General features: G+C 46.0%; 1 protein-coding gene across 1 annotated transcript in view; it reads right to left on the bottom strand.

Moving 5' to 3' along the window:
- The window catches only part of LOC144944329 (voltage-dependent calcium channel subunit alpha-2/delta-3-like), a 125,886-nt gene that overhangs the window by 5,508 nt on the left and 105,792 nt on the right, over positions 1 to 14,586 (bottom strand). Inside the window, exons 35-39 of the mRNA XM_078872408.1 lie at positions 12,756 to 12,811; positions 11,316 to 11,336; positions 6,459 to 6,573; positions 2,286 to 2,398; positions 469 to 551 (exon numbers count right to left, since the gene is read on the bottom strand). Of these exons, the coding sequence (XP_078728534.1) occupies positions 469 to 551; positions 2,286 to 2,398; positions 6,459 to 6,573; positions 11,316 to 11,336; positions 12,756 to 12,811 (388 nt within the window). The remainder of the gene's footprint in view (positions 1 to 468; positions 552 to 2,285; positions 2,399 to 6,458; positions 6,574 to 11,315; positions 11,337 to 12,755; positions 12,812 to 14,586) is intronic.

Raw genomic sequence — 14,586 nt, 5'->3', positions numbered from 1 at the left:
GCTGGAATATGCCTGACCTTCAGATTTCATAAGCTAGGCAGGTCTGGGCCTGGATATTGCTTCGATGAGTTGACCACCGTGTACACCAAGATGTTACAGGCGGCTGTGGGACTGTGCTTTATGTGTATGCAGCAGGGAGCAGTGCAGATTAATCTATTGTTGAACTGAGATTATATGCTTCGATGTCTATGATCGCCACCATGACCAAGCCACACTGGTGAAGTATTGTCAAAAAGCGTCCACGACCCCCCAATAGACTACGCTGATCAGCGTTGGTCGCGAAGTACGGTCAACTCTCATTTACCCTCACTCAGCAGTGCATTCACGTAAAAAGGCGGCATGTGTATAGTTAGTCAACCGAAAAAAACCTGTATATTATGGCATGTGTATATATGCATATTGAAGAAGGGACATGACGGGGGGGGGGGGTGGAGATTTGTCTGTGGGGTGTTGCGAGGGTGTCCTTACGTCGGGATGGAAAGCGTGGCAAGAATCCGGTCTGCGACGAACCTTCATCGAGCGCATGCGATCACACTTCACCGATTCATTATGTGAGCACAGTCAAGGGGCCGTTTTGAACAAGTGGGAGCAACAAAGTCCGTCGTGGGTGGGTGACGAACGCGCCTGCACACACTGGTCAACACACTTTTTCTGGCATAAGGTATACCAACGATTGTAAGGTAATGTTGGGGTGCTGATTCCAAATCTGGCATCAGTTTTTGTCTATCACATCAGGTTTTTGAGATATCAAATATTGCATTTTCAATAAAAACTGCAGAAGAAAAATATTAAATAAATATGGATATCTACATAAAATGATATTATAAACACACTATCCTAAAAATACAGCACCATATTTTAACACTAAAGCAGTCACTGACTCGCAACAACTTGCAATCATAAGTGACAGAGTTAAATTCGGGTAAAATCAATTAAAATGGGGTATGCCGATAGCATAAAAATGAGATGTGATAGAGCAAATCTGAGATCAGATTTGGAATCAGCACCCTGAAATTAGTCTAAAACAGCTGCAAAAGTCCAGGCCAGAATTTGTTTTGTTGACCAGTGTAATGTACGTATGTTGAACTTCTTTTGCACCGTACGTAGCCAATGAGACTCGGTGAGGCTTAACCGAATAATCAGTGAAACTTTCTTGGTTGATTGATCCACACCCGTGAAATGTAGATGTTTTAACTCGCAAGTTTGTTTTCTCCTGGTAAAATATTTTTTATTAACCTAACGTAATAATAATCTTGTTAAAATTATTTAAAGAATTGCGGACATTTAGCAGAAAAACACATTATGAGAAGGTGCATTTAAACTCAATCGAAATGTATAAATAATAAAACAAAGACCTCTAAACTTAACTTCTAGAACGAGATAAGTACAAGTATTATAATACATATATATTCTGGACATGTAAATAAGTAAAGTTACTCAATGCTGCTGTAGTGCAATGAAGAACACACTGGATGTATGTATGTATGTTTAACTTATTGTGCATGCTGGCAGGGAAAATAACGGGCAAGTTTTATTACTTCCACCCTCCCCGCGCCTCGTCCACCCACCCAACATTAAAATTGGGTAGCACACAGTCGGTCGATCGGCAGGTTACATCCTCCGAGATGTCTGACCAGCATGGAAGAGTCGGCCCTCTCAAGGGGCCTCGCAGTAGTGCAGCCATCGAGTGTGCAGGCAGTGCAACTGCACTCGGGCCCAGAGGGGCACAGGAGCCAGACGACCCTCTAGTCGAGGCCCTTCCGCCCGTAGTGGCCGTGAGCAGGCAATTGCAGCACTGCACCTTTGCCAGTGCTCACAAACTTGGAAAAAATTAACCCGTAAAAACAAAGTTTTTCACTATAAATCCTTTATATGCGTGGCGGCTAGTCCTCTCGTCCTCTGGCTTGAGATGGCTGCCACCTATGGGTCAGATGATTGCCTGCCACCATTAAGCAATTGGTAATTAAATATAATTGATTTTTTCCTAAAAAGTGTAACATTTTGGAAACATTTTTTCACGAAAATAAATTGTCACGCACAACGAGTCTGTGTGCAAAATGTTAGCTCGATTGGATCACGGGAAGTGGGTTAAAAAACGACCGAAAGATTTGCACGGTCGTAAGCGCGCAAGGAAGCAAGCAAGTGAACTTAATATAAAGGATTTAAAAAATACACATAAACATAGATCTAAAACGTAAAATAGTTGTAAAACTGGATGAAAACTAAAGTGCCCACTTGTAAGTATTGTGATGCACAGACAGGGGTTTTGAGCACGAAGCGGATATATTTAATTTCGTAGGAGTTGAGCAAAATGGGAGCCACGGTCGTGCACTCGCAGTCGCCGTCCACAACCACCATCATCAGGTTGCTGTAGGGGATCTGCTGCATGACAAACGTCCTGTGGAGAGAGAGAGAGAGACAAGGTCACAGGTGAGACGCTGCACACAACACACAACCCTCTTATGTACACCGTGCATGCGACACGCCGTGCGGAAACATCTTGGATGCTGCGCTAGTTCATTCTGCAAGTCCACGTGGCTGCACTTGGCATAGTGTGGTTGACACGGGCCCTGGTGTGGGGAATTAAATGGGGCACCCTGTCTAATTTCCTCCCCTTCTTGGTAGTCTGGCTCCTGTGCCCCTCTGGGTCCTGGCGCAGTTGCACCGCCTGCACACTCGAAGGCTGCGCCATTGCGAGGTCGTTGGGTTATGCGTGTTTATGTAAAATAATCCAAACATTGACGAGTCAGCGGCTGGTCGCAAAAAACACACTTGGTGGCGGGGGGGGGTAATAAAGAGGAAAAACATCACAGGGCATTTTAAGTGTACGGCCAGAAATTAATATCTTCATGAAACAGCTGAAACACATCGCCTTGGAAATTTTCCATGTTCTGCATATTAAAGACATCTGCACATATTTTGTTGCTGAACATCTGGTGAAAATAAATAAATGTCAGCACCTGATTCGAGCACAGAGGCGTCTGTGCTCGAATTGAGCATCGGCGAAGTGCGGCATCTCAGTTTTGTCGATCTTCGGTCGTCAGTGGTGGGTGCACATAACCGTGGTCGGAGCCAGTTTATCCATGGCACGACCACTGCTGATTGTTGCACACGTCGTTGCAACATTTCGTTTACCACAGAAAGATGATAATAAGGGATGGGGGTGGGAGGGAGAGGTGGCAGGAATGGTTCTGAAATAACTTCCTTTCATCAGTGGCCAACAGATGACTGGCTAACATCTGTGGGAATCCAACTCAAGGCCCCAGGTTCATGCCGCAGGCCGCTAACCGCCGCGACACGAACGCCATCTGAAATATAAATGTGAAAAAGTTACGTAAAGCCATCATGGCAATCATGACTGGGCTCTTCTCAGGAAGAGTCATTTTACTCAAGGCCACCAGAATCCAAGCCACGGTCCGGCTTTCCCACTCCGGCGTGACTCTAAATTCATGTCCATCCGCACGAAAATTACACGTTGCGCACACAGTGAATTGCCAGCGTGTGGCGTAGGTGTGGAACGTCGTGACAAGGGCTTCTTGGCACCTCATCTCCTGCGCCAGGAGCCAACGGAACGCACTCCTTGGCCAGCGGCCTGTCTGTCACACACATCCCAACCTCCCGCGATGGCCAGCGCGGTGCCCGACAGCGGCACGCGAAAAGCTCAAACGCGCTCGGGGTTCGAACGTTGGCTGCCGTGCCCGTTCCCAAAAGGTTTTGTGACGCCACGCGCGTTTCTGGCCAATGCGCCGCCGACGTCGGTCGGTGGCCAGGGCGAGAGATGTCACAATGTGATGCGTGGCCAGCGTCCCTCGCTGGTGGGCAGACAGGCGACTTTGGCACACGGCCTCCCCGTGGATGAATGCGCTGGCAGGTTTGTCGTCGGTGCGGTGCACCAGGCACGCTGCGGCGAGTGGCCCCGACATAAAAGGAATGAGAGGACAGCGGGCTTTCAGCTGGGGTATCGCGACGGGAGGATGGTACGGGCCCCTCGGTGGGCATGCTTTTATGGGTCCTGTCACCACATCTCACCGCAGACTCATCCTGCCCACAATAAAGCCTTTCTGTAAGCACTGGAAGGAAAAGGTTAACAAACGGCAAAAAAGCCCCAGCCTCTATAATAAATTCTCTGGCGTCTGTGGGTTTGCAGATAATAGGTCAGTAATTACAAACTGCCATCGTGAAATTTGTGCAGGTATTTCGAGAGGGTTTATCTGATGGTGTCAAACTTTTTTTTTATCCATCAGCGTCTTCTTTTTTTTTAATGGGCCATCGCATGCATTGAAGCAGGGATTTGAATTGCAAACGTACGGTAAGTAACTGGAACAGAGAGTGGAAAGAGAGCATACAGATGTAATTATCAAGAGGGAGGTTGCAATTGGCTTGGGCGTGGGGGGGGTCATGTTGTCAGGAAGGTGGGTGGAAACTTACTGAGAGAGGCATTTTACAATGGGCACCCAGGAGTTAACAACCAACACAGAAGACCTAAAACCTGACGCTGGGATATTGTAAGAGCGACCCACATTCTTCCTCGCTCTGATTTTGTGCGTCTGAGTACAGAATGCGCCTCGCCGTGCCCCCTTGAACACTTCTCGGCATTCGCTCAGTTTTCATCCGTGAGCGCTCATGGTTACGATCAATGCCACCGGAGGTAACACGCCACCGATGTTATACGTACGCTATATTCCGTAGGACCTATGCGCGCAACCAGACGTCTCATAGTGAGACATTGGAACCCTGCCCTGGGAATGTGGAATGTACTCCAATGACTCAAGAGCTGCCAGCGGCGGTGAGCGCCACCCTTGCCGTTGGCTTGGACGTTGCAGACGCTTTGATGCGCACGAAGCAGCAGACAAAGCGGTGTCTGGACACGAGCCAGTAGAGGATTTTGCATGTTGCGCAAGCGTGGGATGGCGTGACCAATACTTTTCGTGCAAAAAAACACAAAACGGTTAAGTAATGAAATTAATAGCATTCTCCTCCTCGTGGTTGTGGAAACTGGCAACAACAGCAAAAGTCTGTGGCTCATGCCTGCAAGCATAAGGAGGTTATTGTTGTTGTCAAACGTCTGATTTAAATGGCCGTCGCTGCAAAGTTAGGACGACTTAAATTATACTCTAAGGTTTTTTCGGTAAAGTCACGTAGGTAAATTTTTTAAATAATAATTACTTGATACAGCAAGCGTGCTGTGACTGTTTCACCTGAAGATGGAAGCTTGTGTTGCCTCCGAAACGTCGTGATTTTTATTTTACTTTTATATATCAAAAATTTTTTTTACCTACGTGACTTTACCGAAAAAACCTAAGAGTACGAATCCTTGCAGTCACGAAAGCTTCAAATCCAGACTTAAATGATCTCATTCGCCGGTACGGAACGACGGCAGAGAGGCAGGAAGAAGTAAACACGCGAACCAGAGACCGTAGGGAAAGTTGAAGACATCACGTCCACTGGCAAGAGAGGTAAGTCGTCGCCTAATGAGAAGCGTGGCCGGTGGCCGAGACTAATGACGGAGTGGCACAATTGTGTACATAGATGTATGTTGAAGCTTTTTTGAATCGTACGTAGCAAACCGTGCTAATCGGAGGTGTGGAGCGGAAGGACAACAAAACAAAACACAAACAGCAGTTCTAAAGCAATGACTTTTTAATCGAGATTTTATCTAGATTTAAAAATGCGCAGCTCCAGTGGCTTCCTAATATCAGAAGGAAGAGCGTTCCAGACGGCCACAGAAGGGCATCTGAAAGCGCGTGATGCAGGTCACCCGCCTTTGTTCGACGGTTAACCAAAAGCCGATGTGAAAATGACAGGAGTTTGCGTGATGATGGTTTATGCTCCCTGAAAATAAAGCAATGATAAAATTAATCAAGCAAAAGTATTATCATTCATTTAGCTCATAATGATTGCTGAATAAATGTTCAACTAAGTCTCATCATGTATGTATTACCAATCTGTCTAAGGCGCCAACGTGACTGGCACATAGGGGCCGTCCATAAATGACGTCACGCACCTGGGGGGGGGGGGGGTCAGACATTTGTGACGATGTGTGACGAGGGGGGGGGGGGTTTGATAAATGCGCAACTTTAAATAAATATAACATAGACAACACGTTCTACTTAATTAAATAGACGTTTTAATAAATGTTTTCTCCTACAACATCAGAGTGCAGCGCCACATTAAATACGCACTACAATGACAATAGTTTAAAGCGATTTCAAGCATGTTTTATTTTTCGGGGAGTGGGGGGGAAGAGCTTTGTGACGTCATATTTGTGGGGTGGTCTGACTTTTTGTAACGCCGTGTGACGACGGGGGGGGGGGGGTAAAAAATCGTCCAAAATCGCGTGACGTCATTTATGGACGGCCCCATATGAGAGAGTAGACCCCCGTATCGACTGCCACTGTGTTCCCGCGCAAGGCAAGGGCAGGGTCGAAAGGTGTGTACGTTTCTCGCAAACCGCTCACTTTCGGCAGCCGCAGTTGAGGATACCATTGGTCTCTTGGATGGAGCGGTCGGTAATGAACGCGGAGAACGTGGTGTCACATGGCTCCAGGATGTCGTGCTTCCTGTGTTTGTGCACTGATGACACAAAGAGCCGCACCTCGGATTAGCACGCTTGGCCTACGTACGGCGCGAGAGAGGTCAGACATCCATGCTGTGCATACAAAAGCGAGAGAGTTTAACACGTAGACACATTCCAAATGATTACTAATCTACAACTCGCATCGTAACAATAGCCTGATTACCAATCTAGTATATAATTATAATAACCCCCCCCCTCCTCAAATCTTTACACCTGATGAGTTAATGAGTTAATGATGACGTCACCCTGCTGCTGCTCTATATAAGAACGGGAGACAGAGCAGAGCCTCACCATTCTGGCGAATGGCCTGATGATGCCGGATGCAATTACCAGCGAAACGTCGTACTCAAATTGTAAATGTTGTGGTTTCACGCTTCAACACACCGGTGGGCTAAAGCAGTGAACTATTTGTCTTTTGTCAACGTGACACTTTTTTACTGATTGGCCGTGTCGGGTGGTGGAGGGTTACGACACATTTATAAGTAACGCGATCTAAACCCAAAAACGTTGATTATGAAAAGCGAGAGAGCCCAACACGGGGTGTGCACTCATTCTGGGGTGGCAGGGGTGAACGCTGGCACTCGCGTAACGAACGTCGTCGGTGTTCACCCTTGTTCTCACTGCGAGCCATCCTCAATCTACCCTGATTGGGTCAGGAGCTACTCAGCGATCGATTCAATGAGTACCGATTGGCGATAATTCAGCAGTGGTCCTATGGAACGTCTTTGGCCCCCGCCATAGGAATGTGGAATTTCCATCACTGTCTCGGAATTGCTTTAAAAAGCCTAATAAATAACTCGCCTTCTTCGAATCGGGTTGGGTAATAACTCGATCAAATCGCCACTACCGGCACCATGTCCTGTGACTTGAGTACTGCTTCTGCGAGAGTGTTCTGATCATAACTGTCATGTACGATCCACTGCTGGATGAGGGCCTGCACATGCCGTGGGGTCTATTTGACCATATTAACTGATGTCGTCCCCAGCATTTATCAATTGGTGGAATTTGTCACGCGTAGCTTATATCTCCATAAACCCCATTAATGTCACCATAAATGATTCAACAACATATAAAAGTTGTATACATTTTTCTCATGTTTGTAAGTAGGTTAATTAATTTTGTAAGGGTGTGTTAATATTTGAATATCCCGTCAATTTTCAAAATAATATTTCATTTAATATACGGACGTTTATCTGAACTAAAGAGCAAATATGAAGCAGGGTTTAACCACGATGCTGCTTTACCACTGTTTAATTTTCTGCTGCTAAACACTCTAAAATAAACAGTCAATACAAACTCTAACCACTCGATTTAGCTGGGTGGCGCAGTAGCGCGGCGGTTAACTTATGAAACCGCCAACCTGAGTTCGATTCTGGACCACAGCGAGCACAATGCACATCAATGCTGTGAGCGATGTCTCTATCCCATGTCAAGCAACTCACACTGACCAGCACTGGTAGCCGGCGCGATTTAAACAACTCCCATGACGGACACGGCACGAGGCATTAGTCCGGCATTAACGGATTGACAACTGGAAGCACATTACATTATTATTTTTATTATAATAAACACAGAACTCCATTGTACTTCGTGGCCTAGACGCTTTCTATGGGACCCTCATGAGCTTGTTTTGTGCGGTTCACAAAAGTGCACTTCAATGCGAATCAAGCTTTTCAAACACGACCGTTGGGCTTCGATTTAAAGCTTTCGTGACTGCAGGGATTCATCTTCTTGGTTCTTTCGGTAAAGTCACGTAGAAGGGAAATAATAAAATCATAAAAATAAAACATAATAAAATAATTCTCACGACGTCTTTCCGACAGACCTGTTCTTCACCTGAGGACGGCTGCTTGCGTTGTGGCCGAAACGTCGTGAGAATTATTTTATTATGTTTTATTTGTATTATTTTATTATTTCCCTTCTACGTGACTTTACCGACAGAACCAAGAAGACGACCGTTGGGCATAACAGAAGAAGAATAAGAAAAAAAACCAACCAACACGAAGGGACTTATTGTCACGCCCCTTCCACACGCGTCAATAATTGTCGTCAGATTGATAGGAGGGCAGAATGTGAGTAAATGTGTCCCGTGTCCTTTATAATGCGACCCAGAGCGGAGCGTGCGGGCGGGCGAAATGAAATGTGTCCCCTCTCTGCAAATATATTGCGGTAATGTGTTTACAAAGCTTCTTGGTTCTTTCGGTAAAGTCACGTAGAAGGGAAGTAATAAAATAATAAAAATAAAACATAATAAAATACAATTCTCAAAATACAATTGTATTTTATTATGTTTTATTTTTATTATTTTATTATTTCCCTTCTACGTGACTTTACCGAAAAATAAAACATAATAAAATACAATTCTCAAATTAAATTGTATTTGATTGTTTTATTTTTATTATTTTATTATTTCCCTTCTACGTGACTTTACCGAAAGAACCAAGAAGATGAATCCCTGCAGTCACGAAAGCTTTAAATCGTGTTTACGCAGCCTTCGGCCAACCGTGGAATGAAAAAAATCCGACGACTCCATTTATACGGGCACGGCAATTGTGCTTTGAAGTAGTATTAAATCAAATGGAACTTTGAGGTTCTCTGCTAATGCACGGATCGCGACTGCGCGTTGAGATGAACGTGCGCTGGCAGTGCCCTCTGGTGGTGTTAGATCACAGCACGGATTGTTGGAGCTCCAGGATATTTTAGCTCCTGTGATATTGAAGACTGCCGGATCAAGGCTGGATTAATTGTGACTTCGGTTCAATATCACGATGCGTAGAAACCACGACGCAGTCAAGGCAATAAACATTAATACTACTATACGCCCTCTTCTCAATACGCTATCGGACAAAGGCCACCCCATGCCGTGTGGAACATGGGGGAGTTATTCATAATCAACGTTTTTGGGTTTAGATCGCCACGTTATTTATAAATGTGTCGTAACCCTCCACCACCCGACACGGCCAATCAGTAAAAAAGTGTCATGTTGACAAAAGACAAATAGTTCACTGCTTTAGCCCACCGGTGTGTTGAAGCGTGAAACCACAACATTTACAATTTTTGAGTACTCAAAAATTGTACAACAGTGAACTATTTGTCTTTTGTCAACGTGACACTTTTTTACTGATTGGCCGTGTCGGGTGGTGGAGGGTTACGACACATTTATAAATAACGTGGCGATCTAAACCCAAAAACGTTGATTATGAATAATATTGGTCGCGAAAGCCTACGTGTTAAATGGGGGAGTTATTTGACCATACTTCACCGCACTGGTCTCTGTGGGGTGGTGAAGCAGGGAGAGGGGTTCACATTTATGGTAGGTGTGGTAAAGAATTAAACTCAGGTCGATAGTTTCATAGCCCAGCGTGTGCCACTGTGCCCCCTACAAAAGACAAGATGCTCCCGTTTTCCCCTCCACATTAAGAAACAAGCATTTAGAGTATTTGGCTGCTATAAATGTCCACGTCATATTCATAACACGATACACAGGCAGATGCAAGCACCCATTGCCGTGCTGCCATCTCATGGACACTTTGCAGCCAAGCCTACAGCACCTGTTATTTAGTCTATGGGTCTTTCGGTAAAGCCACGCAGATTAGAAAAATAATAAAAATATCACGACGTATCGATCACAACACAAGCAATCGTCATCAGGTGAGAGAGAGAGAGCTGCTGAGACAAGGTCTTATATAGGCCTGAGATGGGTGCATCAAGGTAGGTGGGTGGAGCTAGAGATGGTCCAACCAACGGAGGCTGGGGCAGTGGCGTTTGTCTTGTGAGAGATTAGCCTGTAGGGCAACACCAAGGCTGTGGAGGTGGCCATTGTATTGTGAGAGATTAGCATGTCAATGTAAGATAACCACCGTAACGGTGGATGGCTTCATGAACGAATCTTTGTTGATAGCCAGTAGGTTTGCAGAGTACATTCGTCTTGAAGAAATGTATTTCGTGTGTGCCCACAGCGTTTAAACAATGATCAGCCACGGCCGAGGTATTGGTCCTACCGTGTTTCAGATCTGCCTCGTGTTCACGAACACGGTCCTGAGACATGTCGCTGAGATTCGCCAATGTGACTACTGCCGCAGCCACAACTCATTTAGTAGACACCGGGGTATTGCATGTCATCCTTCACAGATGGGATCAGATCACGAATTTTATGTACTGTGTTACATCGAACCTGGATCTTGTGTTCATGATTTTGGAAATATTTTTGGTAACCCCTGCTATGTATGGCAAGGTGATGGTTTTGATTGAGTCCTCAGATGGTTCTTTCCCGGGCAGTCGTCAGCACTAAACTAACCGGCTACAATCCCACCGCTTAAGCTCGACCTCTCTCAGAGAGTCAACTTCTGAGTGAACTCTTTCTGAAAGGTCGAGGGGTGAATAGAAACAAGTATATACCCCGCCCGTATACTCATGTGACTATGCAGTGTGTTGAACGATCCCTTCGATAAATTATTCACGTTACCTCCTCGCTGCAAGGATTAAGCGCACAAGCTGCTTAAATCGCTCCGGCAAGGAGGTAAATCCGTGTGCAAACCAACCGTGGCTTTTGAATTCCACCAATCAGTGGGAAGAGCGGTAGCACATTACCCCCCTCCCCCTCGCCCCCCCCCCCCCAAGTTTGTTTTGTAAGAAATCATTGGCAGGTCTCTTTCAGAATCCCATTTTTCCTGAGTGGAACAAGTGAAAAAAAAAATGGCTCAAAGATTCCAAAACGAAATCGATGGAAAGTACTTACACGAGTGGAAGACGGTCTTGGCTGCGACACGTAGGCGAGAGGGCACATTTGATCGAGAAGGGGAGAGGAAAAGAGACGACGATTGAATAATGTACACACAACACAGACACATCATGGACAAATCATCTCGCAAAGTGGCACGTGCAGCAGTCGTGTTTGAATACCGTTGATGGCACACAAGATGGCCGCTTGTCAGAGCCTCCCTGCTGATTTGTTTCCAAATGCAGGCTGCACTGATAGGCAGGTATTGGCAACTTGGTCTGAATTGTGCATGTTGGGGGCCGTCCATAAATGACGTCACGCGAATTTGGACGATTTTTGACCCCCCCACCCTCGTCACACGGCGTCACAAAGTCAGACCCCACTTCAAATATGACGTCACAAAGCTCTGCCCTCCCCCTCCCAAAAAATAAAACATGCTTCAAATCGCTTTAAACTATTGTCATTGTAGTGCGTATTTAATGTGCCGATGTACTCTGATGTTGTAGGAGAAAACATTTCTTAAAAAGTCTATTTAAGTAAGTAGAACGTGTTGTCTATATTTATTTAAAGTTGTGCATTTTGATGTGACGTCACATTTCTCACCCCCCCCCGTCACACATCGTCATAAATGTCTGACCCCCCCCCCCACTAGGTGCGTGACGTCATTAATGGACGGCCCCTTGGCTAAACATGTGACAGCAGTGACATTTATCCCAGCACTCCACTTTGCTTAGTGGGTGATGGGGGGGGCAGAGAGTAGAAAGTCGTTTTGTTTGCCAAAGTGACAAATTAGTGCACCGTGTGTTAAATTATCCAGACACACTTTGCTTGCCAGAGAAGCAAAACCGGGGGACTGACTTCCAATTGAGCACATGGAAAGTATGACATTAAGGAGTCAATTACTGGCCGATGCCGGCTTCGCAAAAGTAATGAAGTTTTAAATATTTGAACGCCCGCATTCTCCGCTAATATGGAATGCGCTTCGTACAATTGGGTCACGTGAAATGGGAATGCAATTGAGCAGTGTCCGAGTGATTACACTTTAACGGGTTCCCCGCGTGAACAAAATGTATGATTACCAGGGAGGTACAATGCACATTTGTACGGTGCTTTTCCCTGCGCCTTACAAAGGTTTGCGGTTCTTTGTTTCGGCCCGTTTAGATATTAAGTGAATCCCAAGCAGTGCATTATTCATGACGCTCATAGAGCTCATAGAGATCTCCCCCCCCCCCCACCCAGGGCTGTCGTTTGCTGATGATTTTTTAATGGCTGCGTTTTGGATCCCTTCGGAAAAAAGTCTGGGGGGGGGGGGGGCGTGGGGGGAGGGGGGGTTGGTTTTCGTATTTTTGGCTCGAGCGGCATTTGTTTTTCCGCGACCGCACGTGAGAGGGCGTCGCTTTTGAGCGCTGGCACGGGCAGTCAGCGCCGTCAATCGCCAAGCGTGTCACGTGTGCTCACCGTGCGACGTGTAGCCCGAATACCACCAGCTGTAGACGTTGAACTCCATGAAGAACCTGACGGGATCACGGATAACACATTTTTTTTCCAGCGTACAAACCCGGCCGCGCGCACGGTCGGCCCAGGAAGCGCCAGGTCGTTTGTTATGGTTTATCTTTTCACGAGCTGTGCCGCCAATGTCACACGCGGTAAACAAGTCGAGACGCATTCGGTGTGTTTGAGTTGTGCAGTGTACCGACCGATGTCACATTTCATGAACGAGTGAAGATGCATGTCGACGATCCGGTGACGCTGTGCTTGAGTTTTGTACTGGCGGCGTGTGAAACGAACGCGTCATTAGCCCCGCTCATGGTCCTGCTTGGCCCCGAGACAGATTTTAGATGTTTGTAAGGCCAGCGTATGTCAATGTTTGGTTCTGGCTCGACACGGCAAACCCACCCACACCGCGAGGACCTCTGCGTCGGCTCGCGCCGGGCGGTGCCAGTGGGAAATTGGTAAAACAGTGCCGCATACTGTCACGCCACGGCACTCAAGAGGTGGAATGGATTAAATTGCCCCATGCGCTAATTTGCTCCATGGAATTCGATCGAAAATTCTTCAATTGTGTTTCATGGCCTTGGCGTAAGACATCTTAATTCACCATTCAGGCTGAATCGCCAATTGCTGTAAAGACGCCCACTCCTCTAGTTCTAACTTAGCTGTCAAGGAACCAGGTTTCATCAGCTGTGAACTGCTGTGATCTTAGGTCGTATACTTCAGTGGTATTACCACCTTAGTTCATAGTATACTACTTAACGTGGAGAAACGATGACGTTAAATCCATTTAATAATGATGATTTCAACTTGTAATGCGCCGCATATGATTTGCTCGCTCTCGAAGATAAAGAACGACTCGGAGGCATGAGGAACCACAAAGAGGTAGGAAGGAAGCAGCCGGGTCGTGAGCTGGTGCCAACAATTGTCCAAGCTCTGTGTTCCTCTATATATTAAGATGTTTTCAGCCAGAGCAATGTGTCTATACGTGGGGGACGAAACCGGAGCACCCGGAAAAAAAACCACGCGTGCACTGGGGCAACATTATATCCCATATGGATGTAACCAATGGAGATTTTGTTAACATTTTGCTGTATCGCAATATCCCGGAAAGTCAAGGAATGGCACCTCAACACTCACGAGATGAAGCACTACCCCAAACCGTCATAATCACGGGGGTTGTTTGACCATACCTCACCATGGCTGTCACTGCGGGCTTTCGAAAGTGGCACCAATTTCCTTATATGGACAAATAGAAGTCATTTATGCAATTACCTGCTCATTTTTGTCAATGGGTTTCACGTAGAACACTTTTTATTGCCAGTGTTAGAGACATTGGTGCGAGTGGAGATTTCCCCTCCACGTGTGTCACCCATAAGGTGATGTACGGTTGTTGGGCATTGGGCTGACGCATTTCCTATTGATATTTCACAATGTGGATGGGAATGAGAGTACCAGTGACAACACTGTGGGAAGCACACCGGTATTTATATTTATAAATACAAATGAGTCTTAAGACTCATTTTTAGGAGGGTCCTGCCAGTGGCTGATTCAGGGTGTGGGGGCAATACGGACAATCGCCCCCCCTCCATCGACCTCCACCCCCTCCCACACCACCTGGAGACTCCGAAAAGAGGTAATCTATATTTCGATTTAAAGCTTTCGTGACTGCAGGGATTCATCTTCTTGGTTTTTTCGGTAACGTAGAAGGGAAATAATAAAATAATACAAATAAAACATAATAAAATAAAATATTATTTTATTATGATTTATTATTATTATTTTATTTCCCTTCTAC

This window comes from Lampetra fluviatilis, chromosome 34 (genome assembly GCF_964198595.1).
Source record: "Lampetra fluviatilis chromosome 34, kcLamFluv1.1, whole genome shotgun sequence".
Classification (NCBI taxonomy): domain Eukaryota; kingdom Metazoa; phylum Chordata; class Hyperoartia; order Petromyzontiformes; family Petromyzontidae; genus Lampetra; species Lampetra fluviatilis.
Note: the sequence above shows the minus strand (reverse complement) of the source record. Positions and strands in the feature narration are given on the sequence as shown.